This window comes from Dromiciops gliroides, chromosome 2 (genome assembly GCF_019393635.1).
Source record: "Dromiciops gliroides isolate mDroGli1 chromosome 2, mDroGli1.pri, whole genome shotgun sequence".
Lineage (NCBI taxonomy): Eukaryota > Metazoa > Chordata > Mammalia > Microbiotheria > Microbiotheriidae > Dromiciops > Dromiciops gliroides.
The window spans coordinates 232619372-232647064 of record NC_057862.1 but is presented as its reverse complement, the minus strand read 5'-3'; the positions used below and the strand labels follow the sequence as shown (position 1 = coordinate 232647064).

Here is a 27693-nt window from a genome sequence, read left to right as displayed (position 1 = left end):
TGACTCCAGCCGTCTGGCTGCCTTGACTTGTAGACTTTATTATCTTCCCTTTATGAAATCCAAGACATTTGTCCTTCTCCAAGCCTGTTGTGTTTTTCCAATTCTCCACAGTCTTTCAAAGATCAATCTGATAATGCTGCTATTCCCTATGATGCAGCTCTTCTGGACCAGGTGGCCTGAATTCATTTAGGGCACGTAGGTGCTCTCTTGACATTTTCTTTCTTCTTTTGGTTATCAGCTCCCTATTAGTTATTTTTGCTTTGCCCTCCCCCGTCTTAAGGTCATTGTTTAGACCTGGCAGAGAAAACAGAAGCAAAATAAACAGGTCTGTCCTTCTCTGTCAACCATTACTGTCATCTCATTCACTATTAGGGTAGTTCATTCCTCCTTGGCTCCTTGCTTTTCTTTTCCCCCACAGAACTAAAAAACAAGAACAACAAATGAACAACACTCCTTGCTTTTCTCCCTAGCCTCAGTAACTTTTGAGCTTTCACACTACTAATATTGTTCTTACAGGTTTATGATCAGGCTTTTGTATTCATTCTCTGTTATCTGCTTTTGCTTTCATCTTTTCTATGTGTCTTTTAGAAAGTTAAGTTGGTTAATGAGTCCCGTGTACATCAACATCAGTCTCTTAAATTGAGACAGCTCTTCTTTTTCTTTCTCACTACAATTGTTTCTCTTTGTATTTTCAGAATTTCATCTCTTCAAAATTCCCGTCTCTCCTGAGCTACTACTATTCCCCCGAACAATTTAAGACTATAGGATCCTAATTATCTTGCTGATGAACCTTTGAACTCTGTTTTCCTACAATCTTGAGTACATGTCAGACTATGCCTATTTTCCCTTTATTTCTCTATTATCAGTCCTAAGATGGGAGTGGTTATTACTCCTTGCTTCCCTACCACCAAAACTACTTGCCTACAAACAACTCCTCCCTGAAACTGAGAATCAAGTCCAGAATGGAATATTGCCTCGTTGATCCTGTCACCTTTTGAAGAATGAAATTATCACTAATGCAAACCCTCTTAATTCTAGTGCCTTCCCACTGTTAATTCTTATTTGTCCTGCATATGGCTTGCTCATATATATTTATTTGCATGTAACCTCCTTCATTAGATTGTAAATTCCTTGAGGGCCAGGGTTGTCTTTTGGCTCTTTTGGTATCACTGGCACTTAGCACTGTTCCAGGCACATAGTAGGAGCTTAATAAATGTTGACTTATTGATTAAGACATTGTGTTTATTATCATACTTTGGGCAGAGATAGACCTCCAACAGATATATGGATAATTGAAGTCCTCTATCACTTTTCAAGTATACCTTTGTGCCAGGCTTCTGATTTGTTTTTCAAATTCCTCATCTATTTCTGTTTTCTGTTTAGGGAGTTTGTGGTTTTCTTTGAAGATAGTGACTTCTGTTTTCACCTCCATTGAACTTTTCCATTGTGTTCTTCCTCATGCTTCAAACCCTCTTTAGTTTTTGATATATATATATATATGTATATGTCTATACATATGTCTATATGTGTATGTATTTATGCATGTATATATGCATATGTGTATATATATTTAGCATATTCAGTTCCATCACTGCCTCTATGACTTTAGCAGATCACTTTATCTGGGTTTCAATTTCTTGATTTGTAAAATGTGGGGATTGAACTAGGTGATCTCTATGGTCTTTTCCAGTTCTAAATATCTGATAATATCCTGATGCCATGCTAGTCCATCCTTCCTTCTCTCCCTGCCCCACCCCCAATCCATTGTTATTGTTTAGTTGTTTTCAGTCATGTCCGACTCTTCATAACCCCATTTGAGATTTTCTTGACAAAGATACTGGAGAGGTTTGCCATTTCTTTCTCCAGCTCATTTTACAGTTGAGGAAACTGAGGCAAACAGGGTTAAGTGGCTTGCCCAGGATCACACAGCTAAAATGGGGTCACAGAGAATTGGGCAGGACTGAAATGACTCAGCAACAGCAAAAATGTTTGTCACTATTATTTAGATGACTTTTGTACTTTGTTTTTACATTGATGTCTGTGCAAATTTTTTTTTGGGGGGGAACTCTTAATTTTCTTTGATAACAGAGAATGGAGGGGCAGACATTCCTTGAGCCTCTTTACCTTCCCTTTTAGGAGGTCAGTCAGCTTGTACAAATTAATAATTGTTATTTAGCCATGTTAGAAGTACAAACATTATCCTCTTTGTGCAGGTCACTGCAGACTTCCCTGAGCTCTCCCATATTTTTGGAAAGTGAGATTCTTAGTCTTCCTTATCTTCTTGCTAGTAGCTTGCATGGGTAACTACTGCATTAGACTCCCTTGGCTTTATAGACATTATAATTTCCTGATTCTCCTTCATCTTTTAATATAGCTCTAAATTTGTTATTCTTCCATTTCCTTCACTGACTGTGTCTTCTTCCCTTTAGGTGGGTGCTGTCCAAGGTCCTGACCGTGACCTGCCTTTCTTATATGTATAAACTCTCTTCCTTAATTTTATTTGGCCTGATGATTTCAGCTATAACCTCTATGCTTATAACTCTTCTCTCTGCCTCTCTCCATGTATGTGTGTATATTTATATATAATCTTCAGCCCCAACCTCATTTTTGAGCTTTATAATTGTTCTCTATCCACAGGACATCAATTAATAAAGTATTTATTAAGTACTTACAATGTACTAGTCATTGTACTAAGAGCAGAAGACATAAAAGGGGCAAATATAGACCCTGCCCTCAAGGAACTTACATTTTAATTAAGGATTCAACATGTATATAAATGGATACATACAAGATACCTACCAAGTAGATGTGCTACTTTTATGGGAGCCATTGGAGTTTAATGACTAGGAACATGGCATGGTCAGACCTTTACTTTAGAAAAATCAGTTTGTCAGCTGTGTGGAGGATGAATTAGAGTAGAGAGATTTGAAGCAGGGAGGCCAATTGGGAGGCTATTGGAATAGGCCAGGTGAGAAGGTCCTGAATTAGATTGTGGGTGGTGTGAGTATAGAGAAGAGTATAATTTGAGAGATGTTGTGAAGATATAAATGACAAGATTTGGCAATTGATGGATTAGGAAAAGTGAAGAGTCAAGGATGACACCAAGGTTTCAAATCTAGGTCACTGGAAGGATGGCAATGGTCTTGATATTAATAAGGAAGTTTGGAAGATTGGTAAGCTTGAGGAGAAAGATAATTTGCTTGCTCTTGGACATGATGAGTTAGAGTTACATACAGAACCTCCTGTTCAAAATGTTGGATAGGCAGTTTGTGATGTGGAACTAAAGCTCAAGAGAGAGAATATGGCAGAAAACATAGATCTGAGAGCTATCTGCAGAGATAATTAAACCCTTGATGAGTTCACTAAAAGAATATATAAAGAGAAAAAAAGGGGACCCACGACAGAGACTATGGGGTACGCTTATAGTTAGGAAACAAGATATGGGTAATGAATCAGCAGAAAAGATTGAGGAGGAGTGGTCAGAGAAGTAGGAGAAGAACTGAGGGAGAGAGAGACAGGGTCACAATAAGCCAGAGAGGAGATAGTAAAGAGAAGGTGGTCAACAGTATCAAATGCTGGAGAAAATCAAGAAGGTGAAGGTTGAGGAAAGACCATCAGAATTTACAATTAAGAGATCATTGGTAACTTTGAAGAAAGAAGTCAACAGAGTAAGAAGTCCAGGATAAAAAGGTTGGAGGACCTGGGAGACTTGAAAGAATGGTAGTGCTTTCTATGGAAAGAGGGAAGTTCAGCAAAGAGGGGTGGGTTTGAGAGAAAAAAAATTATATAATCACAATCCATCCATGTTATTTTTTCTGTGTTACTCTTTCACCAAAAAGTGTGTGTGTGTGTGTGTATCCTTCTCTATTTGAAAACTAAGAGAAGGAAATGTAGGGGAAAAAACAAACTTTAAGAAAATAAGCACAGTTAAGCAAGATGGATCCACATATTTGGGGTCATGCCCCAAATCATTTATCGCTTTCTGCACTTTGAGTCAACAGACTCAAAGACAGACTCAAAGAAATGATGAGATGACTTCTTTGTCAGGGAGGTTGTTAGGGGGCAGCTAGGTAGCACAATGGATAAAGCACTGGCTCTGGATTCAGGAGGACCTGAGTTCAAATCCAGCCTCAGACACTTGATACTTATTAGCTGTGTGAACCTAGGCAAGTCACTTAACCCTCATTGCCCTGCCAAAAAAAGAGATTGTTAACATACTTCATCATAGATCATCTCAAGATGTGGTTGGTCATTGCTTTGGTCAAAATTCTGAAGTCTTTCAAATTATTTTTATTTACAATTTTGCTGTCCTTATGTAATTTTTTTCTGCTGTTCCTGTTCATTTCATTCTGCATCAGTTCATGATGCTATCTAGGATTCTCTGAAATTATCTTTTGACATTTCTTATGGAACAATATTACATTGTTACATTTCTATTTAATAACAAAGTGTTACCACAATTTCTCCAGCCATTCCATCATGGCCAAAGGGGAAATCTAAATCATCACTTTAGATTCTAGTTCTTTTCTTCCCCTTCTCTGCCTTTTAAATCCACCCTTCAGGATCAGGAAATTTCTTTTTCTTGTGACTATTCACCTCCTGGTGTTATCTTCCCATTTAAGCTCTCCCCATTTCTATCCCACTTGTTCTCCTGATGTGTTTCATATTATAGCTACAAAAAACTGTGTCTTTGTATGTCTAACCTATCTTGTCTATTTCAGATAAGACTCATATTCATCTGATATTCCTTTCCCAAACCCTTTCTCATCCTTATTTACTCTTCCTCTCATGTACCCCAAATAAGAGAAATAGCAAGTTCTAGCCCCCTTTTCCTCCTTTCTATACTAGTAAATTTCCCCTTTTATCCTTGTTTTTCTTTACTATGTCACCTCCTCAGAACATCACCAATCCACCCCAGGACTTCTGTTTTTCCAGTTTACCTCCCTCACTACTGTTTGGAAACATTAAGGTTCTGCAGAGGTACATGTTTCTTTACCCCCATTGTGATGTTAGCAATATATCATTATAGAACTCCTTCCAATTTCTCAAGTGAATTTACTTTTTTTAGGTTTCTTTGGATTCTTGTATCCATATTTCGGATTTCTTACTCAATTCTTCATCTTTTTATCAGAAATGCTTGAAAGTCTCTTATTTCATTAAAGGTCCTTTTCCCCCCTCTGTAAGATTATGCACATTTTTTAATGTTAAGTTATTTTTGGTTGTAGGACTACTTTTTTTTTTTTGCCCTTTTGTATTCCAAAGTTTCCTCAACTTTATATTTGAAACTGCTAGTTCTTTTGTGATCCTGACTGTAATTCCTTGATACTTGACCTACTTCTTTCTGTATCCTTTTAATTTGTTTCTTTGATGTGGAAACTCTGGATTTTGAGTATGACATTCCTGAGGCTTCCTTTTTTAGGTTCTTTGGAGGAGGTGATTGGTGGATTTTGTATTTGTCTACTAATTCTAATATTATTATTATTATTATTATTATAGGGCAATGAGGGTGATTTGCCCAGGGTCACACAGCTAGTAAGTATCAAGTGTCTGAGACTGAATTTGAACTCAGGTCCTCCTGAATCCAGGGCTGGTGCTTTATCCACTGCACCACCTAGCTACCCCTAATTCTAATAAATCTTGGCAGTATTCATTTATGATTTCTTGAAAGACAGTGTCCAGGCTTTTTTTTAAATCATGGTTTTCATGGAGTCCAGTCATTCTTTTTTGGGTTTTTTTGGTGGGGCAATGAGGGTTAAGTGACTTGCCCAGAATCACACAGCTAATAAGTGTTAAGTGTCTAAAGCTGGATTTGAACTCAGGTCTTCCTGAATCCAGAGCTGGTGCTTTATCCACTGCGCCACTTAGCTGCTCCCTAGTGCAGTCATTCTTAAATTATCTCTCCTTTGATCTGTTTTCTAGGTCAGTTGTTTTTGATATATAAAATAGTTTACCTTTTTTCAAGTTTTTTATTTTGGTCTAATATTTCTGCTGTCTCATTGGAGTCATTGTTTTCTGCTTGGTCTATTCACATTTTCTGAAAGACTATTACTTAGGTAAGGTTTCCCACTTTCTCTTCTAAGCTATTTATTTTCTTTCCAAATCTTACCTCCAGAGCTTTTATTTCACTTCTTAAACCCTTTCTTTTAGATATTAATGATGTCTTTGAGGAAAATCCATTAAAAAAATTGAGTCTCTGAAGTGATTATAGAGTTTTGGGGTGATTTCTCTATATTTGCAATAATTTTTTATTCCAGTTGGTGTGGTTTTTTCCATTTATTCACCTCTTCAACTTTAGTTCCTGAACTAGGGCTTTCTGCCAGGGGCAGGTTCCACCCCATGCTGTGCTTTTGGGTGGAATAGTAGGCTCAGTCCTGCTTGACCTTGTCCTGGGTAATCTGGGTACTTGTACTGACCTATACCTCCCTGGCTTAGGCACCTCTTAATCTTTGGTGCTCAAAGCACTGGATTTTCAGGGCCTTCCCTGTTTTTTCATAATAGAGTATTAGGGGCCTCAGATCCCCTTCGTGTAGGATGTCCTAGTCTGAATATTTTTTTGGGTGGGTGAGGCAGTTGGGGTTAAGTGACTTGCCCAGGGTCACACAGCTAGTAAGTGTCAAGTATCTGAGGCCGGATTTGAACTCAGGTCCTCCTGAATCTAAGGCCGGTGCTTTATCCATTGCGCCACCTAGCTGTCCCATAGTCTGAATATTATTAATGTTATAGTAATCACTTGTCCTTTCCTACTGTTCTGCCACTCCCTAGGAATCTCAAGGTTCCATGCTTTCTGACCAACCCTAGAACTTTTTTAGAACTCTTCTCTCTTGCTGCCTCCAGATACAAAGCCTTATACAGTACACACATCCCAGGCCTATCCCTGGTTACATTGGGAGGCAGCCTTGTACTAGCACTGGCTTTACTGGAGGTCCCCTGTCTTTTTGCCCTTGAACTTCTGGCAGATCTGTTGGGCAATTCTAGGGTGGAAAAAGCAATTTACTGTAATTTCTTCTTGGGTTTCTTTATCATTTTGGTCTGGTGTGAACTGAATGATTTTGCTGGAATTGGTTCGTGGAAACTGAGTGGTCTGTCTTCCATTTGGTAGCCATCTTGACTGGAAATCCTTTATATTTATCTAACTTTCCTCTGTATCATGGTTATTTCTGTACTTAGCTTTCTTTTCACCAATCCCTCATTGGATTGTAGACTTCTTGAGAGCAGTGCTGTGTCCCTTTGTATCCAGTATCTGTACTTGGAAGTGACCTTAAAGATAATCTGACCCAGCCATTCCATTTTACAAATATGGAAACTGGGGCCCAGAGAAGGTGAAGTAACCTATACAAGGTTCTCTCCAAAAAAATGGCTGTCAGGATTTGAACCTAGAACTTTTGCCTCCAAATCTAGTGTTCTTTTTACCATACCACATTATTCCCATGGCCTTGTACCCAGTAACTGCTTCATTAATATGTACTGCGTTCGGGGCAGCTAGGTGGCGCAGTGGATAGAGCACTGGCCCTGGAGTCAGGAGTACTTGAGTTCAAATCTGGCCTCAGACACTTAACACTTACTAGCTGTGTGACCCTGGGCAAGTCACTTAACCCCAATTGCCTCACTAAAAAAAAAAAAATATGCACTGTGTTCTATTGTGTTGATTGATAGTTGCCTATGAACTATCTAGGTGGCGAAGCGAATAGAGTGCTGGGCCTGGAGTTAGGAAAACTTATCTTTCTTAGTTAAATCCACCCTCAGACATCTAATAATTGTGTGACCCCCGGGCAAGTCATTTAACCCTGTTTAATTCAATTTCCTCATCTGTAGAATGAACTGGAGAAGTAAATGGCAAACCAGTCCAGTATCTTTGCCAAGAAAACTGCAAATGGGGTCGGTCACAAAGAGTTGGGCATGACTGAAAATGACTGAACAACAACAGGCCCTGGGATTGGTTGAGTGAAACAAAATTTGTTGGTATAATTGCTTTAAAGCTAAGAGAGAAGCTTGAACATAAGTCAGTTTTTCATTTGTTTTTGTTATTCTTCTGGACAAAGTGTTTAAGTCCTCTTGTAGATGACATTCCAAAGATGTATATATTTAGGCTGAAGAGAATCTTCCCTCTAGGCGGAATTCTCTTTGGAACAAATTTCTGTAACGTTTCTTTACATTGTCTCTTACCTACTCCCTCTAATCCATCTTTCACACTGCTGCCAGATTAATCTTACTTATGTACAGATTTGATATATCACTCTCCTAGGAATGACAACATGGTACAGTGGAAACAGAGGACCTGGGTTTGAATCTGAAAAACCTGGGTTTCCATTTATTACCTCTTTGATCTTGGACAAGTTACTTAACCTCTTTGGACCTCAGCTTCCTTGTCTGTAACAATGAAGGAGTTTGTCTAGATCCCCTTTAAGATCCTAAGTTTCAAGTTATGAAGAATCCAACTTTGTTCCCCAAAGGACAGTTCAGGACATGGTCTGATAGTTAGGAAAGGGCTCTTAAAACTATCTTCTCTCGGGGCAGCTAGGTGGCGCAGTAGATGGAGCACCGGCCCTGGAGTCAGGACTACCTGAGTTCAAGTCTTGCCTCAGACACTTAACACTTACTGGCTGTGTGACCCTGGGCAAGTCACTTAACCCCAAGTGCCTCACTAAAAAAACCAAACCAAACCAAAACAAAACAAAAAACCTGTCTTCTCTCTAGGAGCAGAGAAGTTATTTTGTGATGAAAAACACACATGTTGGTATCTTAGTTTTGCCCCTCCTTTGGGAATGGAGAAGGTAGGGGTTGTCGATGCTAGATACTGCCCTATTGGCTCTATATTGAAATCTCACGGGTAGAACATCCAATCCATACTTTTTCGTTAAAGGCGAGATGAGGGGGAAAGCATTTTTGACATCTGAAGTAACCCAACTCATGGTCCTTTTTGATACAGACATAGTCGGAAAAACTATGGCCACGATTTCTCTGTGATCAGTTTCAGTTGCCCTGTTTTTTTCCAGGTTGATCATTGTCATTCTCTTCTTCAGGACCCGGGTGTCTCCTTTTTTAGATGTTTTGAAATGGGATAGGAGTAACACTCCTTCTCCAGCCCACTGAGCTCATTTTGTTAGCTATTTACCCCCCAAACCAAGCTGGCTAATGAAAATGTTTTTAATTAATATGAGGCAGATTAAAACTCATTACAGCAAGGTCGTTGGTAATGAGAGATAATCATAAGGCAAATTATCGAGCTCAGAGTAAAATGAAGATGGAGCAGAGGCAAAGAGACAGTACCAGCTGTTTCTGTGCCAATTTGATGGGGAGGGAGGAAGGGATGGACACCCAGCAGAGAGACTTAGGCTGGCCTCTGCCTGGGATAGGCTTGGGGGTACCATGCCAGTAGCATCTTTCATCCAGACAGAGTCTGACCAAACAAGAGGCTGAAGGTAGGTTCCAAGGCGGGCTAGTGAACTGGGTGGTTGTGTGCTGAGTAGTGAGCATAGAGGGATTCTGGGGGGAGAGAACTCGAGTGGGTGTATGGTAGGAGTGAGTTCATATAATAATAGCTATTGAGCACCAACAATTTGCTAGGTGTAGGGCAGAACATAATAATTATACATGTTATCTGCCTGTTGTGATTGCATTCTGCAGTAGATGGACAGGACAAAACATAGGGAGGGGATGAGAACACCAATTTCTGTGAAAAGCTTTCAGCATTAGTCTCCAGTCAAAGACTTTTTTTTTCCCTTTTTGGTGTAGCTGTCTTTTAAAAAATGTATTAGATTTGGAGTCAGGGGTCCTGGATTTGAATCCCAACTCTGAATCCCTGAGCAAATCACCTAATTAACCTTAGCTTCTTCTTCTATAAAATGAGGGGGGTAGACTCGATGACTTCCAAGGTCCCTTCCAGCTCTAAATCTATGGTTTGTGACCCCTTGATCCCCTGACCAGCCCAATTCCCAGTAACATCCCCACTCCTTCTCTCTCCTCTAGGAAGAACTGACTTTATTACTCACTTGTCACTTGATTTCTGTGACCTCGTGTCTCCCCAACTAGATATAAACAGGGAGTGGGTCTTACTCTAGGTGCTCAGTAGGTGGTTAATAACTATCTGTTGGTTGATTGATTACCCTAGTGACTAAACCATGCCATACATACACCCAGTGGGTGCTCAGTACTTCTCAGAGTCTGCTAGTTAGACAGGACTTTAAAGGTCATCTAGTCCAATCCATACCTGGGGTGGGGCGGGAACCCAACTCCCTTTATAACATCTCCAACAAGTGGTCACCCAGCCTTTGATTGATTTTGTTCTTGTTGTTTTAATTTGGGGGGTGGGTGGGGCAATGAGGGTTAAGTGACTTGCCCAAGGTCACACAGCTAGTAAGTGTTAAGTGTCTGAGGCCGGATTTGAACTCAGGTCCTCCTGAATCCAGGGTCGGTGGCAGCCTTTGATTAAAAACCTCCACTGAGGGGGAGTTCACTGCCTCTTGAGGAAGTCTGTTTTACTTTTGAATAACTCATTATTAAGAAGTTTGTCCTTATATCATACCTAAACATGCTTCTTGGCTGTTTCTAATTCTAAACAAAGGTATTGTGGTGTCCCTCTTGTTGGAGGCATGCAGTGTGAAAATCCACTGAGGTGACTGCATTTAGAAGTTGGTGTTAGGGGCAGCTAGGTGGCGCAGTGGATAAAGCACAGGCCCTGGATTCAGGAGGAACTGAGTTCAAATTCGGCCTCAGACACTTTGACACTCACTAGCTGTGTGATCCTGTGCAAATCACTTAACCCTCATTGCCCTGCAAAAAGAGAAAAAAAAAAAAAGAAGTTGGCATTAGATTATTGACTGGATTCTATCTTAAATTGGGAAGAATTCGCCTTTTATTAGGAATAGTCATGCTTCTAGCCCAGTGGCCTTAGCCATCAGCCCGGGGAGGAAGCCCCAGTAGAGACGCAGCCTTACCTCTGCTCCTGTAGGCATGGCAATCAAAGCTACTCTAGACCCAGAAAAGAACGTTTGTGCCACCAAAGTCCTTGGTGCTGTCAAAAGGAAGGAAGGAAACAAGTATTTATTAACTGCCCGCTATGTTCCAGGAACTGTGCCATGAGTTTTATGACTATTATTCATCCTCACAACAACCCTACGAGATTGGTACTACTATTATCCCCTTTTTACAGTTGAGGAAACTGAGGCAGACGGAGGTTAAGTGACTTGTCCAGTGTCCCACAGCTACTAAGTATGTGAGGTTGGATTTAAACTCCGGTCTTCCTGATTCCAGGCCAAGTGCTCTATCCACTGTATCATGAATGGAAATAACACTAAAGAGAAGGCATGAGCATCTGCTTTGCCACTGTGCCCTAACTCTTTGAGACTTGCCCATCTTACTTGCATTCTTTAATGGAGGAGCATTAGAATGTGAGCTCCTTGAGAACTATTTCTATTTGGGTCTTTAGTGCTTAGTACCATGCTTTGTACTTAGTAAGCACTTAATAAATACTTTATTTCATCCATGCGTCCATCCATTCACACTATGGAAGCCAGCCACAGTTATGAAGTTTCATGGTTACTAGCTTTGTGAGGACGAAACCCTTGCCATCATCAGTCTCTTTTTATTGAGTACCCAGAGTGTGCCAGACACTGGATAGTGTGTAGGTGTAAATGTGGCCCCTCAGTGTGGACACTATGATGTTAAAGTCAATATTCACATCCTTTGGATTGCCGCCAAGCAATCAGAACCTAACTACAGCTTACAGACTTAGTCAAATCATTCACTAGCCTCATCTTTCCCCCTCTCCTTTTTATAGGGGGCAGTTTGACTTTGCTTTTTGCCTCTTAATGTCTTCTTTTATTTTTTGTATGTGCTTTCAATAAAATTCAGTAAAATTTATTTCTTTTCAAAGGTCCCTGTCCTGGTATCTGATAATCTAAGCAATATGTGAGTCAGACACAACTGAGTGTTTTCAGGGAATGTGATCAGAGAGGGTTTCTATATTTCAGAGGCCATTATTACCTTAAGAGTCAGTCCCGGGAGCAGCTAGGTGGCGCAGTGGATAGAGCACCGGCCCTGAAGTCAGGAGTAACTGAGTTCAAATCCGGCCTCAGACACTTAACACTTACTAGCTGTGTGACCCTGGGCAAGTCACTTAACCCCAATTGTTTCACTTAAAAAAAAAAAAAAAGAAAGAGTCAGTCCCACTAAAGAACTGTCCAGTGGTAAGAATGAGAGGGGAACAGAGGTCAGTCCTCATCTTACCCTCTTTTTTCCTCTGGCTTATAGAACACTAGGAGATCTCTGGAGGGATTTGACAGTAACTCCCTCCAGAGTCATGAATAGCAGGGACGAATGCCATGGGTGAGGCCTTTTTGAGAAGATGGGCAGAGCAGTTTTGCCTCCCCACCAGCCCTTACTTCCCCTTCATTCACATGTCCTTTTTTTTGCCTTCAGTCATGTTGTTCCCCTTGGGCAAGTTGTTTCATCTTTTTTTTTCTTTTTCTCTGTTTTTGAACATGCTTGTGATTCCATCTGTGTCATATACTCCCAGGAAGGCATTTCCTCTAGCGACGCAACATATCTGTAACTTATACGGTCACCGTACAGCTTAGAGAGGGAGCAAATTAAGTGACTTGGAGAGGTAAGTTGTCACCCAGTTATTAAATGTCTGAGGCAGGAATTGAACCCAGGTCTTCCTGACTCTGAGGCTAGGCTCTCTGTCTACCAGGCAACATGGATTCTTTCTTTGCCTTGTTTTTACATCTCTAAAATAAAGGGGCTGGACTGGTGAGTCCCCTTCATCCCTACCATTCTAGTATTTTCCTATCCACTCTTTAAGGGCTAGTTCCAGGTCCTACCTTCTCGTGACGCCTTTCTTGACCATATATGCTGATACAAATTACGGCTCATGGGGTGCTTGATTTGGAAGGGACCGTGGAGCTAATCTCGTCCTCATCTGACCGGTGAGAAAGGTAGAGCTTTGAGACTGATGTTTCATCCTCACCATGAGAACCCAGGTCTGCAGACTGAGTCTGGAGCCTTCCTCCCTGTCTCCCCTCTCTCTGAACTCCCACAGTTACCATCTATACAATTTAGTGTTTAATTATATACTGACTCGTACTGTTCACATGTATTAGCCTTGTCTCCCCAGCTAGAGGACAAGGCTCATGTCTCACTTTCCCATGACAGTCTGGCTCTTGGGGGTGCCCCGGGAGATAACAAAAAGGCCTCCAAACATCTGGGGAAATATGCTCTCCCTTGGGAGTTCCTTGGTTCTGCTGAGCAGGCTCCATGTACCCACATAGGCAAAACCACGTACTAATGTCTCTGCTTCTGAAACTGATGCCTTGCAGAAGCCCCTTCAGGGCCTTTTCCTGTATCTTTCCTTTTTCTCTGGGCTGGTAATGGCACATTTCTCCTCTGCTGGTGCCGCAGTGTTGAGGACAATTATCTGAGCTGCATAAAAGCTATTTACCCATAATGGCCTGAACTTTCTGTGCTGTGATAAACTGGCCAGGTGCATGTGTGAATAGTGTGTTTTCTCTTTCTTCCCTCAGCTGAATAGAGAAGGAATTCTATTCCTTCTCTCTTTGTCAAGAACCTCAGTTGGTGTGATGCTACAACATCAAGCATTTATTAAATGCCTACTAGGTGCCAGGCTCAGGGTTAGGTGGTGGGTATACAAAGACAAAAAGAAAGCAGTCTTCATCCTGAAGGTACTGATGCTCCATCTGGGGAGACAACCTGTACCCATATAATAGATCCAAGGTGCTGGAGAAGAGGCACTGGGAAGATCAGGAAGGGTCTCCTTTGGGAATTGGCACTTGAGCTGAACTCTGAAGGGTGCAAGGGATTCTGAGAGGCTAAGTTTGGGAAGGAGTACATTCTGGGCATGTGGGGCATGGCCCTTGCACAGTCATGGAGACAGGATAGAATGTTGTATGTGAGAGACACCAAGTAAGAGAAATCAATTGGACCATGGAATGTGTTATGGTTCAGAAAGGTATGCTGGGCCAGAGAGGGAATTTTAATTTTTTTTTTTTTTTGCAGGGCAGTGGAGGTTAAGTGACTTGCCCAGGATCACACAGCTAGTAAGTGTCAAGTGTCTGAGGCCAGATTTGAACTCAGGTACTCCTGACTCCAGGGCTGGTGCTTTATCCACTGTGCCACCTAGCTGCCCCTGGGCTGACAGCTTTGTTCAGCTCGGCCTCGTTTAAATCCAGTTAATGTGTAAGTCAAGATGTCACCGTGATGTCATTGGCCCTCTTTGAAAATCAAGGACGAACAACAATGACCATGACCGCAAGTTTAGACCTACCCATGTTGAATTGAGCCATAACTGGCCTGACATCTCAATGTAGAAAGGCAGGACCCTGGTATAGTCACTTCAACAAACACTTACAAAGCATAGGTCACTGTGCTAGGCACTGGTCTCACAAAGATAATAGATGGGGGCAGCTAGGTGGTACAGTGGATAAAAGCACCAGCCCTGGATTCAGGAGGACCTGAGTTCAAATCTAGCCTCAGACACTTGATATTTACTGGCTATGTGACCTTGGGCAAGTCACTTAACCCTCATTGCCCCTCCCCAAAAAACCCCAACAAAACGAAAAACAGAACAAAAACAACAACAAAGATAATAGACACAGAGTGGAAAATATAACAAAAATGGAAGATATTGGATATTGGAGGGGATGTGGGAAAGCTGGGATGCTAATCCATTGTTGGTGGAGTTGTGAAAAGATCCAGCCATTCTGGAGAGCAATTTGGAACTATGCCCAAAGGGCTATAGAACTGTGCATACCCTTTGGTCCTGCAATACCACTGCTAGGTTTATATCCCAAAGACATCCCCAAAAAGAGAAAAAGACCTATTTGTACAAAAATATTTATAGCAGCTCTTTTTGTGGTGGCTAAGAATTGGAAACCAAAGGAATGCCCATCCATAGGGAAATGACTAAACAAGCCATGGTATATGATGGTGATGGAATATTATTGTGGTATAAGAAATGAGAAGCAGGATGACATCAGAAAGGCCTAGAAAGACATGTATGAACTGATGTATAGTGAAGAGAGCAGAACCAGGAGAACATAGTGCACAGTGACAGCAGTATTGTTTGCTGAAGAACTGTGAAAGACTTAACTCTTCTCAACAATACAGTGATCTAAGACAGTCCCAAAGGACTAATAATAAAGCATATTACCCACCTCCAAAGAAAGAACTGATACTGATGGAACACAGACTGAAACACGCTATTTTTCACTTTCTTTCATTTTTTTCCTTTTAATCAAGTTTTCTTGTAGAATAGCTGATTGTTTGCCACCTCAGGGAGGGAAAGAGGGATAAAAATTGGAACCCAAAACTATAAATAAAAATGTTTATTATTTTAAAAAAAGATAATAGGGGCAGCTAGATGGCACAGTGGATAGAGCACCGGCCCGGGAGTCAGGAGTACCTGAGTTCAAATCCGGCCTCAGACGCTTAACACTTACTAGCTGTGTGACTCTGGGCAAGTCACTTAACCCCAATTGCCTCACTAAAAAAAAAAAAAAGAAAGAAAGAAAGAAAAAAAAAGATAATAGATGCCCTCCCTCAAGGAGCTTGCATCTAACTGGGGTATAGTATGTAATTGTTGCCTTTGAAGAGAATGTGGAGGGGGCAGCTAGGTGGCTAAGTGGATAAAGCACTGACCCTGGATTCAGGAGGACCAGAGTTCAAATCCAGCCTCAGACATTTGACACTTACTAGCTGTTTGACCTTGGGCAAGTCACTTAACACTCATTGCCCTGCAAAAAGAAAAAAAAGAAAAGAAAAAAAGAGAATGTGGAAAGATCTCCTCCGTGAAGCCTTCCTTGACTGCTGCAATGTGAAGTTATCTATCTTCCTTTTGAACTCTTAAAATATTTATCTCTCTCTCACTTAATATTAGTCATATACTTCCTTATATCTCTTTGTCTTGAACTGTTATTTAAATTTTAGATTATTTGTTTCATAGGCAGCTAGTGGGTGCAGTGTATAGAGTGTTGGGCCTGGAGTGAGGAAGACTTATCTTCCTTAGGTTAAATCCGGCCTCAGACACTAACTAGCTAAGTGACCCTGAGCAAGTTGTTTAACTCCATTTGCCTCAGTTTCGTCATCTGTAAAATGAGCTGGAGAAGGAAATGGCAAACTACTTCAGTATCTTTGCCAACAAAACCTCAAATGGGATCACAAAGAGTCAGACACAACTGAGACGACTGAAGAAAATTATTTGTTTTATAGGTTGCGACTTTTCTTCCCTCTTCCTTCTACCCCACAGATTGTAAGTTCCTTGTGGACAAGAACTGCGTCTTGCATCTATCTTTATCTTCCATAACTCTCAGCATAGTACCTTATACATAATAGATACTCAATATAGGTTTTGGGGGGTTGATTTAATTTGTGCAAGGGACTTCTGGTAGCCCATAAAACCCAGTGATCTTTTATGCCCTGTATTTATATGTATGCTGACTTAGCTCTTAGCTCTTCAGGAGCAAGATGCATTTAATAAAGCTTTGAGAACCTTAGTTGGTATGGGGTGATGGCTGCAGGTACACAGAATAGGAATGAAATAAACATAGCCAACCCTACTAGTAAACAGAATACAAATCAGTGTGGATATGATAAAGGGGAGCTGAAAAACTCCTTACCCCCAGGTAACTCCCTGCCTGGCCTGCCACTTCCACCATACGAATCATTCCTTTGGTTACTGGATGGCCCCGTGGTCCATAAAAGGGATAGCTAATTAGCTCATTAGTAGCCATTAGTAAATTAGGAGCAATTGGTTTATCCAATTAGTTGTCAACTTGGGCTCTTGGAAGTTGGGTTTTTTCCTTCTTTTCTTTTCTTTTCTTTTTTTGTTGATGCAGTTGGGGTTAAGTGACTTGCCCAGGGTCACACAGCTAGTAAGTGTTAAGTGTCTGAGTCTGAATTTGAACTCAAGCCCTCCTGCCTCTAGGGCCGGTGCTCTATCCACTGCGCCACCTAGCTGCCCCAGCAGTTAAGTTTTTGTTTTGTTTTTTTTGGTGAGGCATTTGGGGTTAAGTGACTTGCCCAGGGCCACACAGGTAGTAAGTGTTAAGTGTCTGAGGCTGGATTTGAACTCAGGTCCTCCTGACTCCAGGGCTGGTGCTCTATCCACTGCGCCACCTAGCTGCCCCAAGACAGTTAAGTTTTGATATAGGAAATCTGAACATGAGACAACCTAAGGGACCAGTTGTAGGTCAGATATTGTAGAAGGAGATTCTGAGTATCCAAGAATTAGGAGGGAAGATTCAGAGTTCTTAGACAGACGGGGAACCAAAGGACATATGGAAATACCTCATACATTTCCTTCATAATTTTGTTCTTGAAGTCTAGTGGTTATTGCTGCTTAGACCTCTACTCATAGCACAGGGAAATATGTCATAAGATCATAGATTTAGACCTAGAATTCCAACCCTGCCCTCTCATTTTATTTTAAGAAACTGAGGCCCAGAGAATGTCAAACAGGTCAGCAAGGGGCTGGACTGTGATCCTCTGAAACTAGTGCATAGTACACAAGAGGTACTTAATAAATGCTTGTTGACTGACGAGACTTTAGAACTCTTTCCACTATGGGAACATGGAAAGTACACAGGGGTAAAGGAAAGCAGAGCCTATACATACTCTGTGGTGTTGACCCTGGCTCATCTCCTGGCAGGTACATCGTCGGTCAGCCGAGCGCCTCCGAGAGCTCTGCTGTGCAAACAGAGGTACCTTCATCAAGGTGGGCCAGCACCTAGGGGCCCTGGACTACCTGCTGCCCGAGGAATACACGAGTACCTTGAAGGTCCTGCACAGCCAGGCCCCTCAAAGCAGCATGCAAGAGATCCAGCAGGTGATTCGAGAGGACCTGGGCAAAGAGGTATGGACTGGGCGCTTGTGGGAGAACCTGGAGCAGGGGTGGGGAACTAGTGGGGAGAATACAGCAGGCCCCTTGGGGTAACTGGCTATCTGTAAAGGGGCTCCCTCCCAAAAAGGCACAATGTTAGATGGTATAGTGGGAAAGATGCTGGATTTGGAGTCAGAAGATGTGGTTTTAAATGCTGATTTTGCTTCTTATTAACTACAGTTCACTTAATTTCTTTGTGCCTCAAGTTCCTCATCTATAAAATGGGTATATCTATCTTCCAGGGCTGTTGGGAGGATCAAATAAGATGATGGATCCAAAGCACTTTGTAAACCATAAAGCGCTGTATACATGTGAGCTGCAGTTATGATGTCCTTTGGCCCATTGCTAATTCGAGTGCAGCTTTCTACCTTGAGACGGGGTAGTTGAGTTGAGTGGTTAGGCCATGAGGATTGCTCTAGTTTTCCATTACTTCTGGTCAGGGCCAGTTGGATGTATTATTATTATTTGAGAGATTCAGAGAAGAACCCTTCCAATTCCAAAATCTCTCCTCACTCTTTACCCATGTGAAATTCTACCATTAGATATTAATTCCTTTGTGTCTTAAAGACTTTCTTTAAGAATAAAGCTGTTGGGGCAGCTAGGTGACGCAGTGGATAGAGCACTGGCCCTGGAGTCAGGAGTACCTGAGTTCAAATCCGGCCTCAGACACTTGGCACTTACTGGCTCTGTGACCCTGGGCAAGTCACTTGGCCCCAATTGCCTCACTAAAAATAAATAAATAAATAAATAAATGAGAATAAAGCTGTTGACCCAGGTTTTGCCTCAGGAAAGTTTCCAATAGCCACAGAAATCCAGAGGGTCCTTTTCTGCCTTGTGTTATTCTCATACATAGTTCTTTACCTCAGCAGCAGCATCCCAGGTGAGCTTCTCCTTGTCCCCCTTACCCTAGGGATAGAAATTGCCAGTCATGACTCTATAAATATCCCTAAGAGTTGTGATGCCTTAAGTTATTTGAAAATAACTTATGCCTTAATTATTAGCTAGGTGGTGCAGTGGTTAGAGTGCCAGGTCTGGAGTCAGGAAGACTCCTCTTCCTTGAGTTCAAGTCTAGCCTCAGGCACTTACTAGCTGTGTGACCCTGGGCAAGTCACTTAACCCAATTTGCCTCAGTTTCCTCATCTGTAAAATGAGCTTGAGAAGGAAATGGCAAACCACTCCAATATCTTTGCCAAGAAAACCCCAAATGGGATTACACAGAGTCAGTGATGACTAAACAACAATTATTAGCTGAGATTTAGCTAAGAACTAGATGGGATAGAAAGGGGAATGAAGAGAAGGGGCTGAAAGTGAATGAGGAAGGAGGACCAAAGACAAGCATCTGTCTGAGGCCCTCAGGTCAACACATATCCGGCACTAGACCGGTAGTCTTTGAGACAAAGACATTTCTAAGTCTGACAGATTTTGCCTGGAAAGATTTGGGGCATGTGAGACAGTCAAACTTGTTGATTCTGAAACTTGAGGGACCCGGGTCACAAGAGGTAAGCTTGATTGGCCTTCTCGTTGCTGGGGTACATTTTCCTAAACTTAGGTAATTTGGGAGAGATTGAGAGAGGGGAGAAGGAGAGGACTTATGGCTGGATGTAGGTCAGGAAGATGGGGGTCAGGAACAGGGGGTCAGGAACAAGGGGTCACAGGCAGAGGGGAGGGGATTGGCACGGTGCCTACCCACGAACTGCTCTGCCTCCTGCCAAGCCTGTCAGCCTTCTGTTTCCAGCAGAACCAATTTCACCCCCAAATTAAAACTAAATAAATCACTTTAATAACAGTGTAAATCGTGTCACTGCTCGCATGTGGCAGCACAGTAGGGGTGGGTGTGAGGGAGAGGGAGAGAAGGGAAAAAAGAGATTAACCCTTTCACGATAGGCCTTGCTGTTTTGTTTCTAGAAGAGGGGCTGCGAGAAATGGGGAGGAAGGCATTTGAAAATAGAGGATTCTTTCAACCTAGGCAAGGATGCAAGCAGCATCTCTGAGTGCCACAGAGGGGAAATCAGGCCTCTTCTCCAGCTGGGCTGCGCTTCCCTAGCTCACTTCATACAAGGGAATTTGACATTGGAAAAGGACACTGAAACAGGGCTGTATCTTTCGGGACGCCTTGTCTTTGTTAGCCCAATCCCTTCCTTTGCCAGGCTCTATCCCAGGCTCTCTCTGACCAGGTAGCGCTCACAGGCGGCCTAGCTCAGGAGACATCCAAAGTCCATCTCAGACCTGGGAGGGGATGGTGGTCCCTTCAGCAGTCCCTAAAGGCTCCTCCATCCTCTAGTTCTAGGGATCTCGGAAACCCCTGACTCCCCCCTCCAAGGCCCTCCCTTCCCTCACTTACACGCTCCCCCCCTTCCCTGTCTCCCCAAAGATGTTTTTTTCTCCTCCACCCTAAGGAGATGACATTTGTTTCCTGCTGACACACTTTGCCTGGGTGGGTTGGATTGGGTGACATTTTCCTAGTCTGTGGGTGGAGGGGAGGTGAAAGGGGCTATGTGGGAAGCAGGGTAGGTGAATGTGGGGGTGTAGGGGCGGGGGACAAAGATGTCTGTGTCTCCACCCCCCTCCTCCAACAGTTCTCCTGCAGGCCTGCCTTTCTGGTGAATACTTACCACCTTTAAGAACACATTTGGAGAAATACCCCCCCCAAAATAATAAATTTCATACCTGCATTAACCTGGTATGGGTCTCCTTAGCAAGAAACTAATCTGGTAACAGAAATCATTGTGGTACAGTGGAGCAGGGTTTGGAATGAGAATTAGGAAGACAGGTTCAAACATCCTACCTCAAACACTTAGCTCTGTGACCCAGGGCGAGGTACTTAACTGCTCTGCCTCAGTTTCTTCATCTGTAAAATGAAGGGATTAGACTCAATGGCCTTTAAAATTCCTTGCAACTTGGGGCATCTAGGTGGCACAGTGGATGGGGCACCGGCCCTGGATTCAGGGGGACCTGAGTTCGAGTCCTGTCTCAGATGCTTGACACTTACTAGCTGTGTGACCCTGGGCAAGTCACTTGACCCTCATTGCCCCCTTCCCCCCAAAAAATAAAAAAATAAAAACAAAATACCTTCTAACTTTAGAGCTATAATTTAATTCCTTGTCTTAGGGACCATTTTAGCCATATGAAAGAGAGATTTAATTCTTTTTTTTTTTTTTTTAGTGAGGCAATTGGGGTTAAGTGACTTGCCCAGGGTCACATAGCTAGTAAGTGTTAAGTGTCTGAGGCCGGATTTGAACTCAGGTACTCCTGACTCCAGGGCCGGTGCTCTATCCATTGCGCCACCCAGCTGCCCCCGAGATTTAATTCTGCCTGAACTGAGAGGTCAGAAATAGGGTTCATGAGTGGAAGCTATAATGGAACATATTCCAGATACAACAAATAAGTCAATACCAGAAAAAAAAAACCCAACAATTAAAAACTGTCTGAGAATTGAATAGGCTGGCTTGGCTCATCAGCAATTAGATTTAGAATAGGAAGGGACCTTAGAGGACATAGAGTCTAGCTTTCTCATTTTACAGATTAGGAAACTGAGGCCAGGAAAAGTTGATTGATTTGCCCAGGGTTATACAGTATCAGAGATTGGTTTCTGAACCCAGGGATTCCATGACTTCAAGTCAGTTCCCAGACAGCTCTAAACCAGGTAGCTGCTGCTCTGGCTCTCTTCCACCTCCCATCAGAACTTGGGACTCCTGCACCTGGGACTATGGGAAAGCACAGGTGAGATTTCCCTTTACCATACCCAGAGACCAGGACACCATCCCACTTCCTAGAATTCTCCAAGCTTGTCCTTGGCCAACCCTGCCCTTTCCCACTCTAGCTCCCCTAAATGTATGGGCTTCCCCTATTTGGAATGGCAGCTCTTTGAAGTCAGGAACTCTGGTACTTGCTTGTGTTTATGTCTCTAGAGCTTAGAACACTGCTGAGCACATAGTAAGTATGTAACAAATGTTATTCCCTCCCTTCCTCCCTTCCATCCTTTCCTCCCTTTCTCTTCTCCCCCCTCCATTCCTTTCCTCCTTCTTTCCTCCCTCCTTCCCTTCTCCCTCTCTTTCCCCTTCCTTCCTTCCTTCCTTCTTTCCTAGCACTTTTTCTACTTTGGTATGTGACCTCTCAGGACTCACTGAAGTACTGGGGCTTTAACAAGGGTTTGTTTGGATGAGTATCTTTGCCCCACCAAAAAAAAAGTCTCTTCAAGTTTTTTTTTTTTCTTTAGGCAATGGGGGTTAAGTGACTTGCCCACGGTCACACAGCTAGTAAATGTCAAGTGTCTGAGGCTGGATTTGAACTCAGGTCCTCCTGAATCCAGGGCCGGTGCTTTAACCACTGCGCCATCTAACTGCCCCTCTTCAAGTTTTTTTTTTGTGTGTTTTGGTTTGTTTTGTGGGGCAATGAGGGTTAAGTGACTTACCCAGAGTCACACAGCTAGTAAGTGTCAAGTGTCTGAGGTTGGATTATGAACTCAGGTCATCCTGACTCCAGGGCCGGTGCTTTATCCACTGAGCCACCTAGCTGCCCCCTGCCCCTCTTCAAGTTTTAACATCCTATGAGTCCCTTGGGTTGCCTCTGACAGAAGCAATTGCCCTGACCGGCCCCCCAGCTCCCATAATCCTACCTGAGGGCCTTGGATAGTACTAGGCCATTGTTCTATCCCAGAACAATGCCCATTTTACTACCCTAGAATCAGGCACTTCCTAATCCTGACAAGGAGCAATTCTTTCTTTGAGGTTCTTCTTCTCTAGCCATTTCTTAGAATATTTCCAGTTCTGTGCTTTGCCTTCACACATGTTGTTCTCTCTGCCCGGGATGTCATTCCTCCTCTTCTCAGTCTGTCAGAATTGTCCCAGCTCAAATCCCACTTCCTGTAGGAAGAATACCCTGAATACTGCAGACTTCCTTGACTTCATAGCTTGAAGGTGGCTGAAGCAGGTTCTGTGGAATGCTTAGAGCTTAGTCAGGCATTGAAGATGTGAAGGTCACCCACTGCATCCTGGGCCGTTGCCAGTTGCCCTGACTTTTGTCCTGCCATTGGACTAATATGACTCATGAAGAGAGTGAGGCTGAAGACTTAATGAACTCTGCATCCTATGGACACTCAAGTCAGGACATTACCTGTAATGTCATCAGTCCTCTTCGGAAATAAAGGACAAACCACAACAACATAGAGTAATTAGGGCTGGAGGGGATCGTAGAAACCATCGGATGCTACCCCTTCATTTTTATACATGAGAAACTGAGACCCAGAAAGGTTAAGTTAGTTGCCCAGGTCACATTAAGTAATAAATAGTAAAGTTAGGATTTGAATCTGGGTCCTCTTGCTCAAATAGATCATTCTTTCCATTGTTGTTATTCAGTTGTATCTTACTCTTCGTCACCCCATGCACCATACTGCCCACTGGGTTTTCTTGGCAAAGATACTGAAGTAGTTTGCCAGTGAATTAAGGCAAACAACGGTTAAGTGACTTGCCCAGGGTCACACAGCTAGTAAATTTAATTCAGGTCTTCCTGACTCTAGGCTCAGAGCTGTATCCACTGAGCCATCCAGTTACCTCTCTTCCCATTGTATCACGGTCTAACTAATACTCTAACATATAGTCTATACTAGAGATGTCAAACACGTAGTCAGCGCTCGAGTGCTAAGCTGAACCAAATTAAAATGTAATTGGGGAATAAAATATAATAGAACATGTATAATGTTAATATGTATTCTGCTAAGTCAGTACTCATCCTGCAGGGATCCTTATGTACCATTTAGTGGCCTCCAACTTCTGTTGTTTGCTACCACTGGTCTCCACCATTTATTCATAAATAAAAGTCCTTATCTACAGCTATACAGCTAATAAATGGTAATAAAGGCTTAGAACCTAGATCTTCTGACTCCCAAGCCTGTTGTTTATTCTACTATACCATGAATAACTGTTGTTTTTGAAATTGTTTAAAAAAGTATTCTTTTAAAAAATTCATATAGATTTATTTCAGGATTGAAGATAAATATTCAAGAATAAAAAAATTCAAGAATAAAAATTCAAAAACTAAAATAAAAGACCGAAATTCAAGAATTAAAGTATAGAACACTTCAAAGAATCTGCTAGGCACTATTGACATTTCTTTCTATGGAAGCTGAGAGTTGGAAAGAGATCTAACCCTAGGGTTATCAAACCTACCTTCCCACCCATTGCAGGAACCCCTTCACTGACAGTCCTAAATCACTAGATCTAGTTAGAAATGTATTCTTCAGACAAAACTTGACCCCAGAAGGAGTGGACTTGTGGGTTTACACATGTTCCCAACATGGGTACGAGTCTGTGTACATGAAATATTCTTATATAGTTACACCAGGAAGCCCCGCTTCTTCCCTTTTTGTATTAATTATAGACATAAGGCTTGTTGGGACCTGTTTCTCCAGGGCCTGAGAAGTGACCCTCACAGGGCCATGTATCTTTTGAGCCAGATTTAGTATCGGTTAGCTGTGCACTGACCTGGGCAATGGAGTGTGTTGGTCAGCCCTTGGTCCTGCTGACGTAGCTGCTGTGCTGATATTGACCAGTAGATGGTGCTCAAGTTTTGAGTAGACTGGTGGTGGGGAACTCGATGGTGGGTGTGAGAAAGAATTCACATGCTGGGGTTGGGATGAGATAGCACCCTCAGCCATGCTCCATGCTGCTGAAGTATTGGTCCAGGCTAAGGTGCATGAAGATTAAGGCTTCTGGGTACTTTTAATCCCCTGCTCATCTTTTCTGCCTTGTGAAGCTGAAGCTGACCTCTTCCCATACACTGAAGAGGGCATTCATAGAACTGAAGCCTACCTTGCTCTCAGCTGGTTCCAAATGAAAGAAATCCTCGTCTCCTCTTCCCCTCGAATACTTGGCTCTGTTCATGGGTAGCTGAGGCAGGATTGTCATACCTTCCTCTCAAAGTACTTGGTATAGTCAATTACACTAGTCACACCTTTCCTTTCCTTATGTTATATGGCTATAGGTTGCTATATGGCTGTAAATCATGGGATATAGCAATCTTTGAGGAACAAAAATTGTAATTGACCCAAAGGGCAAATAGAGAGACGTGTTAGGCAGCATGTTATCAGTGGTGACCTAAGTACATAAAATGGCTTTGAAAGGAAGATAGGCCAATCATGTTTGAGAGTAAGGGTTAGCAGATAGACTCCATCTGAATGTTTCATTGGTACTGATGTAATGTCTAAAGACATAGAGGAAGAGCTCCATTGTGTTTGTTCTACCCCCTTCCTTCTTCCCTCGAATTGGATAAAAGTCACACAAGATGAAAAAGCATGAATCAGTTGTTTATAGGCACCTTTGGAGAAAGTACCCACCTTAATGGATCTATTTAAATATGAAAATAGGCTCCAAAGACTCATGATAGATAGATAGATAGATAGATAGATAGATAGATAGATAGATAGATAGATAGATAGATGCATATATGTTCATTTCTTCATTGGCTATATTTTGAATAATGTATAGCATATGGTGTGAGATGAAAATCCCTGAGTTCATGGAACAAATATAATAGCTGAGATAAGACTTGTACATAAACATCATAAATATAATAAAATGTAGTTTTATGGTGGTGATATTTCATTTTTGTCTTTTTATCCCTGGTGCCCAGCACATATTAGGCACTTAATACATTCTTAGCAACTGATTGATTGATGAGTTTCTCTGTACTTAACTGAGTTGGTGTTAGAGAGCAGATGTGATCTGTTCCTGGGACCATGTGTTAAGCTTTGCAGGTTGGTAGAACCTGCCAGTGCTTGTGCGTATGGGCATAGCCTTCGAGAACTCGGGGTCATCTCCATACCACAGTGGAGGCAGCAGTACTTATGTCTTTGACGGACACTTCAGATGGGCAGTGAGCTGTATCTACAGTGGAAGAGGAGAAAGAGGAAAAAGATTGATGTGTTTTTGGAAATTGCATACAACTTTTAGTGATTTTATGAGCTGTTCCTTGGCACTAAACCAGTCTTCTGGTGCTGCTATGTGAATGATACTGTATGGATCACAGAACATTATTTAATTCTGAAGAATCAAAATTATGGGCAGTGCAAAGGGCAGTGGAAGTGCCCACAGTGGGTAAGTAGGCTATAAGTAGACTGTAACATGTTGCCAAAGATGACTCGAACAGAAATAATGGTATAACAGATATTGTCCTTGATTTTAAAAAGGCGGTAAGCAGGTGATATATCAAGAGCAAGGGAAATAATAATGATGATGGTTAATAATAACACTTTAAGTTTGCAAAGCACTTCATGTATGTGATTTCATTTGATCCTACCAACAGTCCAATGAGGTAGTACTGTTATCCCCATTTTATAGATGAGGCAACTGAGAGAGGCTGAATGATTTGTCTAGGGTCGCATAGCCAGTAAGTGTCTGAGGCAGAATTTGAACTCAGGTCTTCAAGACACCAAGTGTAGCATCCTATTCACCATGGTATCTAGATACCAGATAGCTCAAATATTGCAGTATTCTGATAAAATGCTAAATTATTCAGAAAGAGGAAGGCCTCCAATGTATTTGGTAGGTCCTTGAGAGAGGCTTTATAGAAGGACATAAACAAGAATCACTTAATCAACAAGCATTTATTAAGCATCTCCTGTATATGAGACATTGTGCTAGGCTGTGGGGATTCAGATCTGAAACTGAGACTGTCCTTGCCCTCAAGGAACTCTTACAAGTCTACTTTTAGTATACACTCTCGGAGAGAATTTCCATATGCATGAGGTCAAAGGAAGAAGAGCTCATCTCTAGCTGAGGAATGATTGGGGAAGCTGATTCTTGACCTGAGCCTTGAAGGATGGGTTTAGTTTTAACTAGACAGAGATATATATGCATGGATCAGGAATTGGGGAAGATATTCTGTGTAGGAAGGGACGTGGCATGTTCAGGGAATGGAACAAACCAGTTTTGGCTAGAGTGTCATGAGTGGGTGAGTTAATATGATTGGGGTCATCTTATGGAGAGCTTTGAATGTCAGATTTAGTCAGCTAATCTTGGCGGGGGAGAAACCATAGTGAGAGAAGAGGAATAATGACAATGTTTTGGGGCCTGTGTTTAGATGGCAGTAGAAAACTTAGCTAGTGAAAGAGTGAGAAAACTAGGGAGAAAACCAGGATAGTTGGTATAGTGACACGTAAGCCAAAAGAGGAAGAGTTTCAAGAAGGAGGAGACAGTAGGCAGTAGTAGATGCAGTGAACACAGAAGAGGGCCTAGATGTGGTGAGTAGGTCAGTGGTGCCTTTTGAGACAGTCTTTTCAGTAGAGTTGTAGGGGCAGAAGCCACCTTACAGCCTCCAGTCCATTACAGTAATGTGTGAGGGTGACTCCTTAGAAAAGTTTGACTCCTGGGGCAGCTAGGTGGTGCAGTGGATAGAGCACCGGCCCTGGAATCAGGAGTACCTGAGTTCAGATCCGTCCTCAGACACTTTACACTTACTAGCTGTGTGACCCTGGGCAAGTCAATTAACCCCAATTGCCTCACTAAAAAAAAAAAAAAAAAGAAAAAAGAAAAGAAAAGTTTGACTCCAAAAGTAGGAAGGGTCAGTGAAATAGCTAGAAGGAACAGTAAAGTCAAAGGAAGGTTACTTTTAAACTAGGGGAAGCCTGTGAATAAGGGGAATGGGTAGGAGTCGTGACTTGAGAAGGGTGGAGAAGGTTTGGAATAGCAACTCTGCTAGGGAGTCAACTGGATGACTAATAGGATCCTTAACAGCCCATTACATATAGCTGTAAGCTGGTTGTGTATATTCTTGAGTTTTCTGCCCCTTGTGTAGAGATGCAATTT

General features: G+C 42.2%; 1 protein-coding gene across 3 annotated transcripts in view; it reads left to right on the top strand.

Annotated features, from left to right (window-relative positions):
- The window catches only part of ADCK1 (aarF domain containing kinase 1), a 162057-nt gene that overhangs the window by 43773 nt on the left and 90591 nt on the right, over positions 1–27693 (top strand). For 2 of the 3 annotated variants that reach the window (XM_043980712.1, XM_043980711.1), the window contains one exon: positions 17663–17866. In XM_043980712.1, the coding sequence (XP_043836647.1) occupies positions 17663–17866 (204 nt within the window). Of the gene's footprint in view, positions 1–9312; positions 9420–17662; positions 17867–27693 lie in introns of those variants that run through there. The other variant, XM_043980713.1, reaches the window with a different exon arrangement.